We start from the raw sequence: 13975 nt of genomic DNA, 5'->3' as shown, positions 1-13975 counted from the left end.
AAGGGTGGACTGTTTCACTCACGTGGGGAATTGATGAATATAGAAAGCATTTGAGGAGCAAGTAACAGCAAGGCCAGGAGAAGCAAGTGGGGTGCTATCGGGTGTACTGGGCAAGCGCCCTTCTCCCGCGGCACACCCTGCGTCTTACCTTCACTAACATAAAACCAGCGACTCCTCTCCAGGGTTTTTTCCCCATTCTAGTCTTCATCCAGAGCCAAATTCAGCCCCAATTTCTTCAAGGAAGCTCTTTTCTGAAGGTATTTGGAGGTCTCACTTGCCTTCTTACACAATGATTAACATGGTTTGTTTTTATGTGTACAATATGTCCTTCCTATCTCATCTGCATTTTGAACCCCATGACGTTATCTTACAATATCTTACAATAATCCATCTTAATATTTAACCCTTCACTTACCTATAGTCAATATTGGCCTATGACTAGTTGCTACAAAGCAAGATATCATTTACAAATTAAAATACGTAAGAGATTTCAAAATCTGAATGACCGAAATACTTTGAGAAAATAAAACAGAACTGTAAAGATTTTTATTTATCTCATGAAGAAATGTACCACCAGAAGAAAAGAGAAGAAATTAAGAGAAAAGCAATGGAGGGTCTAAGGCAGATAGAGACAGAAGAACAGGTGAAGGAAGAAGAGAAGACAGGGAACAAATCAGGAAGAGATCTTATAAAAAGCAAAGGCTCATTGAAACATTAAATTTTAGCCCCATTTCGCATTCAGAGGGAGAGAGAGATTTAGTAAGCTTTGATAAAGAATAATCTTCACTTGACAACATGTAAAGTGGATTTACATTGTATAAACCAGACGAAGGGGCTCCTTGAGGTACGCTATTGAAGTAAATAACCTCCATGTTATCATACTCCCCACCTTGTTACAAGACAGTATGTAGAATCCTTTCAGACTAGATGGTAGTGTGAATCTTCAAGTGCTCAGTCTGAGGATCTTAACAAGATCAAATGCATCAGACCCACAGCCTGTCACTTGCCATCATTTATACTGTTCCAGAGATGCCATGACAACTTGCCATGATAATTTATTTTAGGACGTAAAGTAGAAAAAGGGTTTGAATGATTTCTGAATGCTGATTTTACTAGGTTGTTTATTAAATATATTACTTAATTTTCTTCTCCTTTTACTTATAAAGTAGATTATATATCTAAGGAAATTTATAAAAATGTGCAAATGGAACCCTGGCCATGCTTTATTTTTAACAAGTCCTAATATTTTTATTAATTTAAATAATGCTTTGCTGGAAAAAATACAAACAAAAATGTTAAAAGTTTATCATTGAGAAATCATCTGAGAGTTTATAGATGAATACAAATTTTTTACCATTAACTGTGGCTCAAGATTTTTCAGTCAGCATAAAGGTTAGATCATTGTAAATGCTTTATCACAGAAACTCTAGTGGGAACATGTGAAACATTAAATCCCCAACAATATTAACACTGTATTCATTCTTAAGCAAATGAACATGACATTCTCTGCTATTTGGCTGATGACTGAAAGCATTTTATCGACAGCCTGACAATCTCAATTTTGCTACAAGTAAACAAACTATCCATGCCCCTGTGAATCTCCACAGCAGCAAGGAGCAGGACTTTGAATGTGGGAGATGTGCCCCCAGAAAGAATGAACAAAGGTCTTAGAGAGTTACATTTGTTAAAGTTTTTCAAGGGCTTTCTAAAAGATAAAAAATGATAACCTTATTTTGTTATAGTGATGTAAGACAAATGTTACATGCTTAAGGAAGTCAACAGAAGCCAGCTTTTCACACTTTCCAGAGCTGTTTCTGATAAGAGACATAGAACAGACGTAGAACATGCCTTAGTCCTCTCCTCGATTGATCCCAATAGCAGAAAAATTTAAATATAATTTTGAATATTTCTTAAGCCTTCTTCTGACAATTTGTACTTGAAACAGATCAATAGAATAATACATTTAAGCTGTGATTGATAACACAGAAAAATTCAGCTTAGGTACTCACAGAAATTACGTAATTAAGGATTATTTGGAGGCCTTTATCTGTGACTCAAAGGTTCTTTAAGTTTATAAAGAGGTCAGCTAATTTAAGTGCTTCTGTGATTAGATGAGTGTTGAAGATAGCTACTTAAATGTTTGTAGAAAGAATAAATCTATTCAAAGACAAGTAACAAACAACTCTAAGTTGTAAACTCCCAGAAAATTCACAACTGAGAGTCAAAAATTATATTATTTTGCCTTTTTATTAAATAGATAAATATGAGCTCTGATAAGCACGATGTCTCAAATGACCTTTTTGTTTATTTGTAATTTTTATTGCCTCTTCTGTATTGCTTCAACCTATGGAAAGAGTTGTTTAAAATTATTTCCTGTACCCTGGATCAGCCTATCATCCCTGAGGATGTCTCCAAGTCTTCATCCTTTTGGGATTTTGAGAATCCATGCACACATTCTTAACATGTTTTATTCCTCACCCTCTCTCTCTCTGTGGTAAGCACACATACCCTCTGGCGAATATAAAAACAGAACAAAACAAAACAAATTCTTTTCTAGATCATGTGGCCAAAGTTCATGTTTTACAGAATAAAAAATTAAAACCTAGAATTTACTGACTACCCCATATCACATAGCTGGCTAATGAATAATAGGATTTTAATGTATATTTCCTAATATGATAAAGATGACAATTTTAATAATCTCTGTGGTTACATTTAATTCTAAAAATCTATTATTTAACATTATAATGAAGACAATTGACACATTTTATGTCATTTATGTGTAAAAAGGGATAGATGATTTATAGATAGATGAGATACACATACAAATATCATAGATAGATAAGAATATAATAAACTGAATGCTTGTATAACCTCAAAATTCATATGGTGCTACCTTAATTCTGCTGTCAAGGTATTATAAGGGAGGGCATTTGGAAAATAATATAATTAAGTCAAGAGAGTGAGCCCTCTAGGCACTAGTCTCCTTAGGAAAGAAATTTCAGAGAACTCTCTGTTGTACACTCTCTCTCTTGGTTTCTCTCTCTTTTCTGCCATGTGAAGATACCAGAAGTCAGCAGTCTATGACCCTCAGCTGAATCTGACCTTGCTGGCACCCTGATCAGAGGTTTTCAGCCTCTACGACTGTGAGAAATAAATTCTGTTGTTTTCATAAGCTATACATATATACATGTATATATGTATATACGTGTGTGTGTGTGTGTGTGTGTGTGTGTGTATGTAGCTTAGAGAGAGAGAGCTGTCTCATACTATATATACTTCTCGAGCAGAATGCTTGGGTGTCCTCACTTCCTGCCATCTGGCTTTACCCAAAGTGAGGGATCCAAGAGAGAAGGCAAGGAAGAAGGCTCATGCTTTCTATGACTTGTCTCCAAAGTCACATATCTTCTTCCTCATTCTATTATTAAAAATGAGTTACTAAGTCTAGCCCACAAGCAAAGACAGGACAGTTAAGCTCTTTGATATTTAACTGAAAGGAGAAATATCAAAGTGTTTATAAGATTTGCAATCTTGGTCTTGGGCTTAGTTGAATCATCAAATAATTGCATTATTTTGATCTGGATATATTGTCAGATACCTTCTGCTTTTTCTAACTTTAAATTTCAAAATAGTTCACTTTGTGTATACTATTGCAAGTAAAATAGGAATGCCAAGTGGCTACAATGCATACTCCTTTAAGTTTAAAACTCAGTGAAAAGTGTGCAAGGATATTTTTAAGAAAGTTCGGGGAAAGCTGCTTTTAAATCGTAATGAAATGCAAACTTTCAGTTAGTCATTACCCATTGCTAGCATCATATCTCTCATAAGCTGGTATATCCTTGTATCTAATAGTCACTTCCTAACACAATTATTTTTATGTATTTTGGATAGGCAATTACAGTATCACTGTAAGCAAATTTCTTCTTAAAAATTAACATCTGCACTCTTCAGTAGCCTCCCCCTCCCCAGATATCAGTGAGGTTCTTCTGTTCTACTTTTTCATTCTCTTTTTTATAAGTCTATAATATTTAGCCTCAACAGGAAGCAGGTTATCACCCTTTGTTCCATTTTCAAAGAGAAAAGAGTGGAGGTTCTCAAAGAAGGAGGTGAGGGCTGAGCAGAAGGGTTAGAGCCCAGCAGGAAGACTTTGCAGAGATTCCTCCCTGCTTCTCTTTGATCATGTCCTTTACATTTCAAACCCTTGCACTGCAAGATATATTTTGATATATCCAGTTAGTGTGTTGCCAATAAATGCATTAATAGACTTTCAGGGTTGACCAAATTTTGCTGACAGGGAGGGGTATGTGTGTATAGCCATTTACTTGTTAAAGGAATTTTAATTTATGCAAGGACAGGTTTAAGTCATTTCAATGACTTTTCTTGAAATGCTGTGACAGATTTTTAATGTTTCCTCTAATTTATTGGATTATTTTGTTATATTGTTTGCTAGTTTGAGTTGATTAATAAAGAATATTGAAACTCAATTTTTGAAAACATAATGTTAGTAGTGATTGGGGGGTTGTTGCAGCTTATTCAATCACTTTCAGAATTTTAACTCTGCTTATTTTTATTCCGATGGTTTAAAATACATACATATACACATACTTTTTTCGATTTCATTTTTCACAAAACATCTCAAGTGCCATCATCTAAATAGACAGCTACATAGCATGGTGGTAGATATAGACACAGCTGTAAGTAAACAGGTAAGTAGCTCTGAACACACAAAATGAGAGGACAGGCAACGCAATGCTATACAAACAAACACACGGGAATTGTCCAACGCATTGAAACAAAGTTGGAGTATTTAAAAACAGAGTGAGGTTCGTTTTTATTTTGTTTTGTTTTCAACTTTAAATGCCTCTTCAGGAGAAAAGTATTGTTAAGAAATACTAATTCAAGAAATTGTTCAGAAAAAGATGTTAGTGAAATTGAGAGCAAGGGGATAACAGCCTAGGAAAACACTGCACCAACGATGACACTAAATCACCTAATGCAGGTATCACAGAAGATATTGGGAAATTCCCAACCAACTAAAACTAGAGAGTGACTTAAAGGTCGAATTAAGTGGCATCGAATTCAAACTCTAACATTTGTATAGCAAATATTATTTTTTAAAAAATGGAATAATATCCATCTTCAAGTGATACTCACAATTTTGTGACAGGCAGATATATTTAATGTTTGTATTTGCAGCTATAAAAATCGAGATAGAGATGACCTAAACACTTAATTATTGGTTGCAACAAGTCTCCTTTTCTTTCTCCCTCATAAATGAGAAGACTCATTCTGTCTTAAATAATCATTTTTAATTCCTAAACTTTAGTCACTTTCATTCACATATTTTTAATCTAATAGGAATGGAAAGTGATAAAAACACCTGTTTATGTAGAAAACAAACTGTCAAACCCTTAAAAATGGCTTACTCATAAACTTATAACATCATGAACATTCACTTATAAAAAAGCAAATGTGTTAATGTCTTTGATTTGACTGATATGTACTGCTTTTATGCTGGGGAAAACAATTTTGTATGTTGTAAAAATGTATTGTGATTAAGTGCAGAATATAAAGAGAATTCAGATTATATTTTTAAGTATATAATTTTAGAAGCTTTATTAAAATTAAGGTATGCATGTTATGAAATTATACCTTATGTCTTTAAGAATTGTTTGCATCTGCAAAAGTTTAAATAGTTTTCAGAAATAAACAAATAATAAAGCAAACAAATAAAATATAACTGCTGAGTCAGAGATATGATGGTTAAGGCACCTGATCCCACATAGCCAATTGTGCAGTTTGCGTCCTGAACCTGAGAAACATTGGATGACTGTGTTTGTATTTCAAAAGGAAAGAGAAATGGAGGAGATGGGATTGTGGCATGAACATTCCCATGAAAAGTGTTTCTCCCTTTCTTTGTCTGTCTCTTCCCCCGTCCCCAGGAAGCACAGGCACCCTCTCACAAGTTAAAAATAATAATGATATTAACACTCACATTAAATCTAGGAAATGATGAAATGGCTAAATAATTCCTAAGTGTAGAATTAAAAGGGCTAATTATTACTTATATAAATAAAACTTTAAAGATATATTCAAATTGATTTTTCATAAAAATATAACTTTCTTTAAAGTAATCCTGACTATATTATGATATTCAGAACTGCAGATAGGGATAATTTTTGATTTCTTATAGCCAACGGGAACTACTGAGATCTTAAGAGGAATATAAAATCCTCACACCACAAACCTACCATGACCCACAGCTCTGAGTCAGCCACTCACTAAAAGGGAGCCATCCGCATTGAAGAGCATTTCTTTTTTTTCTTTTTTTTTTTCTTGAGAGGTTTTCGCTATAGGGCATGTGCGCTCACCAGACAGACAGAGACAGAGAGACATAGAGACAGAAAGCGAGAAATCACCCCCCAGAGGGGATGGTCACGCCGCAATCCCTTCTCCTCCATTCTCCTCTCGGGATCTTGGGCATGCACGCACACGCTCCCGGCGTGAGTTTTAAGCCACTGGGTCCGGGACACGAACCGCGGTTGACTACGTAGGAATCCAGCGACATAGCCATTATGCTAACTACTGGTTTCCGAAGAGCATTTCTTTATAGCAGTCATTCTCACATCCTTTCAAAGACTCATCCTGTATTTTTAAATTAAAACTTGCATTTGAAAAACTAGCTTGTAATGTCAGTACAGTAGAGGTTGATTACTTGTCCTACAGAAGACCATGCCCCCCTCTGTCTTAGCGTCCTAATTGACTTATTTGCCTACTATGTTTTTTTTTTTCATCAGAAGACTGAATCAAAGGAATAGACTTAAACTCAAATCAGTGATATCTCCACTCACTCTTAAATATGAGAAAGAATTATTTGGAGGGAAATAACTGCAATCATTGGACAAATGGACCTCATTGCCTTGTCTCTTAAATTATCTATATGATTGAATCGAGGTATCCTTTTCAAGCAGAGATAAGCCAGATTTGACTTTATTGGGACAAATACTCAAGGTTCTCACACTTTAGAGCACCACAGCAGAACACAGGAAATAATAATAAAATAATACAAGTCATAGTAAGTCAAGATCAATAACAGTAAACTTAGTATTGTTAAAAGAACTATGTTTCTGATCTGGATAATCTTATGAGTCTGTTTGCTAAAGTTAAAAAAAAAAAAGGAACAAAACCTCATAGAGATGTGCAGTTTGAAATTGCTTCTGGTGTTAATGGAGCAGTACCTTTTCTAAGCTTTTAACAGGTCATAATTAATCAACCCCCAATCAATAGAAAGCATCCTAGGTATAGAATCATTGCACTTACCCATAATGGTTAGGGCCGTAGCTTTTGTTAATTCTTCTTTCATTGACTCTATTACCTCTAAATTACCACCATCCAGGTTGCATCTATTTATTGTTCCATTTCCCGAACTGATCCAATAAAGCTTGTTTTCCACATAGTCTATCGATAGACCTGTAATTAAATTATACAACTTAGACATAATGGTAGCCACTTAAATTGCAATATTCTCCTAACACCACTGGATTTGAGTGAAAAATAATTAAGTCGAAAGTTTAGGATTTTTTTAATCAAGATAATAGGGAAGCAGACACAGGTGGTTTTAACTGACAGGAACATTATACTTCCATAGACACCTAACAGTTATCTATTGAGTATTGAAACAACCTTGTGACGTTGAGATGAATGATGGCTCCATTTTATAGATAAAGAAAATACTACCTGGAGTAGTTAAGGAATTTGTGTTCATAGCTAGTGACATGTTTTAGATAAATATATTTTTCAATTGCTGGAGGCTGTGTGCACTTGCCAGAGAGAGACTGAAAGAGAGGTACAAAGCATCCCCTAAAGAGTGTGGTCATGCCACAATCCCTTTTCCTCCACTTCTTCATTTTATTAGGATTTGGGGGACACATGTATGGGCCTGGTGAGTTTTTCAAGCCATGAGGGCTGGTGTCTGAACCATGGTTAGCCATGTGGGATGTGGCTTCCTTAACCACCAGGCTAAAGGGTTAGGGCAATGTTTCAGATGCTTGAAGAAAGTTTCCATTTCCAAATTGAATGATTATTCTCTTCATTATACTACATTGCCTCGGAAACTTTGAATGTGTAATGACTCACTTGAAACACAAATTTCACTGATCAAATTTATGATTCCTTCTCAATTTTCTGTAAAATTTACATTAGACAGGACTTGGTGATTTCAGCCCTTTTTAGGTAAATCTAGACATTGAAGATTTTCAACAATTATTAATTTCACCAACACACAAAATTGAGTGGAACTCTTTGGAGGCTTGGATGAGGAGATATACCATTCAGTGGGTGAGAGCACCAATCGAGCAATGTAAGATCTCAATCCCTATATGGCTGACTGTCACTGAGGATTAGCCAGGTTTATTTTATATTATGAACAATTTCATATATTATATTGGTATTCAGAATTCTCAAAAGTCCAAGGACATTTGCTTTTTGATTGCTAACAGTCCCCAGTGCTCATCTCAGTCACTGACTTACTCACAGGATTGGGGCTGACAATGTAACTATGGCTCTGCAGCTCCCTGTTAGCCTTCTGTGTCCCACACTGCTTGAGGAAGAGGGAGATTGGACGCAATCACGAGTCAGGTGCATTGAGAGACAGGACCTAGCCTAAATAATTCTCAACAACAGACAGTTCCTACCAGAGAGTGGCATTGATTTATCAGATCAGTTTCCTCACATAGAAATAATCCAAAACAATCTATACAAAATATCATCTATTTACTGACTTTTTTTAAAAAGACTTTTGGTACAATATTTAAATAATTTGAAAACAATCCACTGAAATAAAACCACTTAAAAACTGAATATTGTGACACTAAACATGTGGGAATAAGTGATCTACTGCACAATACAAGCACATATATACAGAACAAGAATAAAGTGAAAAATACACATGACATTAATAGCAGTAATCCACACAGTTGTGTTATGAAACATTCTATTTTCTTTTGTAGATTTTTCAGCAATTATTTCTACATGACGTTTTTACATGAACTTGCACATACATTCATTCTATAATCACACACACACACACAAATGTTTCAAGAAAAATAATTCCTAGAGATGACATAGTAGTTACAGCAGAAATACAACTTTCTTTTTCTCATGTGTTTATTTTTAATATATTTTTTTACATTTTATTCAGAATTTTATTTTTTTACATTACACATATTTCTATGAGTTTTTTTCTGAAACATTTTTAAAATTAATTAATTTACATGCATTCCCTAAGCATCGTCACAGCATACAAGATGTGATTTCCCATCAGAATATACTGCATAGTGGCTTAATCATGCATGTTATCATCAAGACTTTTTTTTAGAGAGAGATTTTTCCTATAGGGCACATGAGCTCACTGGAGTGACAGAGAGAGACAGAAAGTGAGAAATCACTCCCCACCCCCAGGGGGGGATAGCCACATCGCAACCCCTTTTCTTCCATTCTCCTCTCAGGATTTTAGGCAGATACACATACCCAGCATGAGGCTCAAGCCTCTGGGTCCAGGACTCACATTGTGGTGGACTGCATGGGAGTCCAGCAATGTAATGATTACGCCATCTGCCAATCCCTATTTGCTGACTCATTGGTATGTTCTGCTAATAGAAGTATGAACGATTCTCAGAAAAATGACAATACATAAAATTAGATATTGCAGGGCTTCAGTTTTCAGATTTGTTTCAGGAACACATACATTAATTGTATTTAATTACTATGAAAAAAGTAAAATAAAAAAAAAACTATCACAACCATATTTTCAAAGTCAAAGCTATTCAATTTATTTTTTTATGACAGAAAGTTTAGTTACTCTGTAGGGATTTAAGTCACCTCCAGACAACTTTTCTAGTATAAATCCTAATTTAGAACATTTAATTTTCAGAATAAGAGACACATTTCACCTTCAGCTTACTTGTCTATCTAAAGCAAATAATTCATTTATATTTTTATTGATTTAAGTTTTACCATAGGGTGTATATGCTCAACAGAGAAAGAGAGAAAGTTAGAAGTCATCCCTCAGGGGGGATGGCCATGCCACAATCCCTTCTCCTCCATTCTCATCTCAGGATCTAGGACACACACATACACCGATCATGTTTTTCAAGCTGCTTGGGCCAGAACTTGAACTGCCCAGTAGACCATGTGGGATTCAACTGCCTTAACCTCCATGCCACCTGCTGGCCACATCATTCCATCTGTTTTCAGCAATAAAAAATATCTTTCAACAGATTAATGGTACAAAATGTAACTCAAAAGTTTCTGTTGCTGAATGCTTACTAAAATTTAGTTAACCAATATCAGGAGGGGAATTATTTTAAAAGATACGTTGTGTATTCACCCTGCGATATCCTATGTTTTCTCTGTCAATCAAGTCAAATCATCAGAGAGCTATCTGCATTTCTGAGATTGTTATGTTTTTGTACCTCTTTGATTTTCTTGCTGAGTTGAGCTTTGGCATTGTGCCCTTAGTTTGAAAGAAAGATGCTCTAAGAAGTAGCCATGGGAAACCGACTATTAGACTTCCTAAGATATAGTGTCTGAAAGCACTGCATCACGTGGTCACCTCTTTATCCAATGACCCATGGGAGAAATTTCTTTCAGGGCCTAGTGCCAGAAAAAATCTATATGGGGAAGATACAAAATTTTAACTGATCATATTTCTCTCTTTGCTTTGGCTGCAAAGAAACTGAAGAGTCAGATTTGTGACCCATCTCCAGCAGTTGTAAAGGAATTGCATTTATGCTACTAACTTTACCCTTGACTTCAATAGACTAGTCTATTATTCTCTTTCACTTGGATATTTTTTATTAATATTTTTCTCTGGCTTTTCTAGGGAATACATTTAAGTTTTCTTATTCCCCCAACCTTTTTTGGGGGGGAAGGGGACCATTCATACTGAATGTTCCTGATTTCAAATTAACCTGCAGTGTCAGATCTTTTTCACCCCCCTAATACCCTACAGTTTCTTTATTTTAACTTATGTCGTATAAAGCAGTTAATAAACAGAGCAGGGAAGGCACACAGCCTTCAGGTAGGAGTTCAGGGGAGACTGTTACTCAACATCTTTGCATCTGGACTGTGACTGCCTTGAGGAAAGGGGCTGTTATCAGCTCAGCCCCGTCACTGCCTAATGATTACCAGGACAGAGAAGGAAATTTATTTTTTTTTATTTGTATTAGTTTATTAAAAAAAAAATACATTTGATCACAATACATTTGGCTTATAAAGAGAATTCACTCAACATGAAATATACCTCAGACTAGTTGAGAATACTATACCTATTATCATCGACAAGCAATAAGCCATTTCTGTGTCCCACAAATGTCTTGCCTCTCTATTATTTTTTCTCCCTGATTTCCTTCCCTGCACTCTTCCTTCAAAGGAGGAAATTTTTAGACACTAGATGATAAGTAAATTATTTCATTAATGCCATTATGAAAATGTAAGATATCTTCAATAAATTCTACCTACTAGATTTATCCTCACGACAGCATTTTTAAATGTACTGCTCATGCCCAGACACTATGACAAATAAGGACGAAAGGTAGTGATTCAATAGGTTTACTTAGGGTGACTTAGATTTTTGTATCAATTTTAAAACTAAATATTTTTATATTAATAGTCTTAAGACTCATAGGAAAAATATAAAATCCCTAGATTAATTTATATGTGTATGTGATACATGTCACCTTGCCTCTACATACATCTTCCCTCCTGTTAAAGGTGCTGGTTTAACTCTTCAGTGTTCAGGAGTGCATTTACTCCCAGGTTTATAAAATAGAATTAAAAATGTCGGGACCAGCAGTTAAAGTAATGGCTAGGTCTCTGGACCCCCACAAAGTCGACCACGGTTTGCATCCCAGACCCGGTGGCTTAAAACTCACGCCAGGCGCGTGTGTGTGCGTGCCCAAGATCCTGAGAGGAGAATGGAGGAGAAGGGATTGTGGCGTGGCCATCCTCCCTGGGGGGGCGGGGGATTTCTTGCTTTCTGTGTCTCTGTTTCTCTCTGTCTGTCTGGCGAGCGCACGCGCCCTATAGCGAAAAAACCTCTCAAAAAAAAAAATGTTATAAATCTTACTATGTATTTAAGAAATGGGTGAAATACATTTTACTTTCATAGATATAAATATGTTTAGAAGTAAATGTTTATGAAGTATATTAATAGAAATGTTTTGCAACATAACATTAAAAAATTTATTAATGTACACCAAATTCCTAACGACACTGAAGAATTAATTGGTATATATTTATTGAAATAGTTCCTAATCAGATCTCTGTTGTGTTAATATTTCAAAAGCTGAATTACTAAGCAGCGAACTAATAGTTGTTTAATGCAATTGAAGCTACCCTGTGATGTTAGAACGCTAAATCAATAGCCATGAGTCAAATGTGAGCATATTTATAAAACTGTTGTAGAACCTTGCAAAGAAATATAATTATGTCTGTACTAAAAAGCCCTTAGAATAGGTGGCTAAGATTTAAAAACCTTAAAAAGAACTGTAGTATCTGTCTGAAGAATGTGCTCCTAGTAATATAGTACCAGGCCTGAAAGACATATTTTTAAATTATTATTTATTTGTCTATTTATTCCATGAGCAAAAGAGAGAGAGAAACAGAGACAAAGTATACATGATGAGGCTGAATCTAATAATGATACAGAATTAAAATTAAAATATGAATGTAGGGTCAGCAGGTGGCATGGTGGTTGAGGTACTGGACCCCACATAGCCGACTATGTAGTTTGAGTCCCAGACTTGGCAGATTGAGGAACACGCTGGGTGCATGTGCATGTGTGACCAAAAACCCAAGAGGAGAATGGCGGAAAAAGGACTGCGGTGTGGCCCCTTTCCCCAGGGAGTGATTTCTCACTTTCTTCCTTTCTCTGTCTGCCTCTTTCAAGTGAGTACAAGCACCCTATGAAAAAAAACAAAATCTGAAAAAAATCAAAGTAATTTAAAAATAAAAATAAAGCTTTCTAGAGATAGTAGTTACCTAATATTACTTTTCAAGTTACACTCAAAATTCTTATCCCCGACTCTGCATTAGAATTATCTGGCTATTAAAAACACTGATTTCTGGGCCCTACTCCACAAAATTCTTACTTGGATTATGTTAGACCTAAGCATCAGCATTTAAAACAAATATCTCCAGGGGATTTTGAAAACACAACTTAAGAAATTCTTCTTAAGCATTGAATATTTTTTGATTTTTCACATTGGAATGTTGAGTAATTCAACCAAGGTTTTGAAGGCATCAGAATGATAAGATTTTTGGAGCTACCTTAACCACCATGCCATCTGGCTGGCCCCTGTAGTTGTATGAATTCTTCAATTTCTCAGGCCTTTTCTTGTAACCTATTCACGTTTCTTTTGAGGTACAAAGTCTAATTGTGTATGTATTTATTTTTCAGATTCTACTGAAATTTGAAAATAACCATTTGTCTAAAACCCCTTTCCCTATTTTTCTTCCCCACAGAGAAGTTGTACTATTTTCACAGTGCCAATAAAAAAAGTACTGATTTTGCTTTACACATAAAAAAAAATATTATGTCAATTAAGAAGTATATACAAACAACGGTGCATTATACTGAGCAAGGAAACACACCCAGTATTTATTTATTTATTTATTTATTTATTTATGTATTTATTTATTTATCTATCTATCTATTCCCTTTCCCTCCATTCTCCTCTCAGGATCTTGGGCATGCACATACACGCACCCGGCATGAGTTTAAGCCACCGGGTCCGGGACTCAAAACGTGTTCAACTACGTGGGAGTCCAGTGACATAGCCATTACGCTAACTGTTGGTCCCCCCAGTATTTATTTTTTAATCTTATTGTTAAAAAGTAAATTCTTTTGGGGGCCAGGAGGTGGTGTAGTGGCTATGGTGCTGGACACCCCCCCCGCCGGCCTGGTAGCAGACCA

The 13975-nt window shown here is 35.5% G+C and overlaps 1 protein-coding gene across 1 annotated transcript in view; it reads right to left on the bottom strand.

Moving 5' to 3' along the window:
* LRP1B (LDL receptor related protein 1B) overlaps positions 1–13975 on the bottom strand; it is a 1871701-nt gene that overhangs the window by 617338 nt on the left and 1240388 nt on the right. Inside the window, exon 36 of the mRNA XM_027765590.1 lies at positions 7321–7470. Within this exon, the coding sequence (XP_027621391.1) occupies positions 7321–7470 (150 nt within the window). The remainder of the gene's footprint in view (positions 1–7320; positions 7471–13975) is intronic.

This window comes from Tupaia chinensis, unplaced genomic scaffold (assembly GCF_000334495.1).
Source record: "Tupaia chinensis unplaced genomic scaffold, TupChi_1.0 Scaffold138757_1, whole genome shotgun sequence".
In the NCBI taxonomy this organism is placed as follows: domain Eukaryota; kingdom Metazoa; phylum Chordata; class Mammalia; order Scandentia; family Tupaiidae; genus Tupaia; species Tupaia belangeri.
Note: the sequence above shows the minus strand (reverse complement) of the source record. Positions and strands in the feature narration are given on the sequence as shown.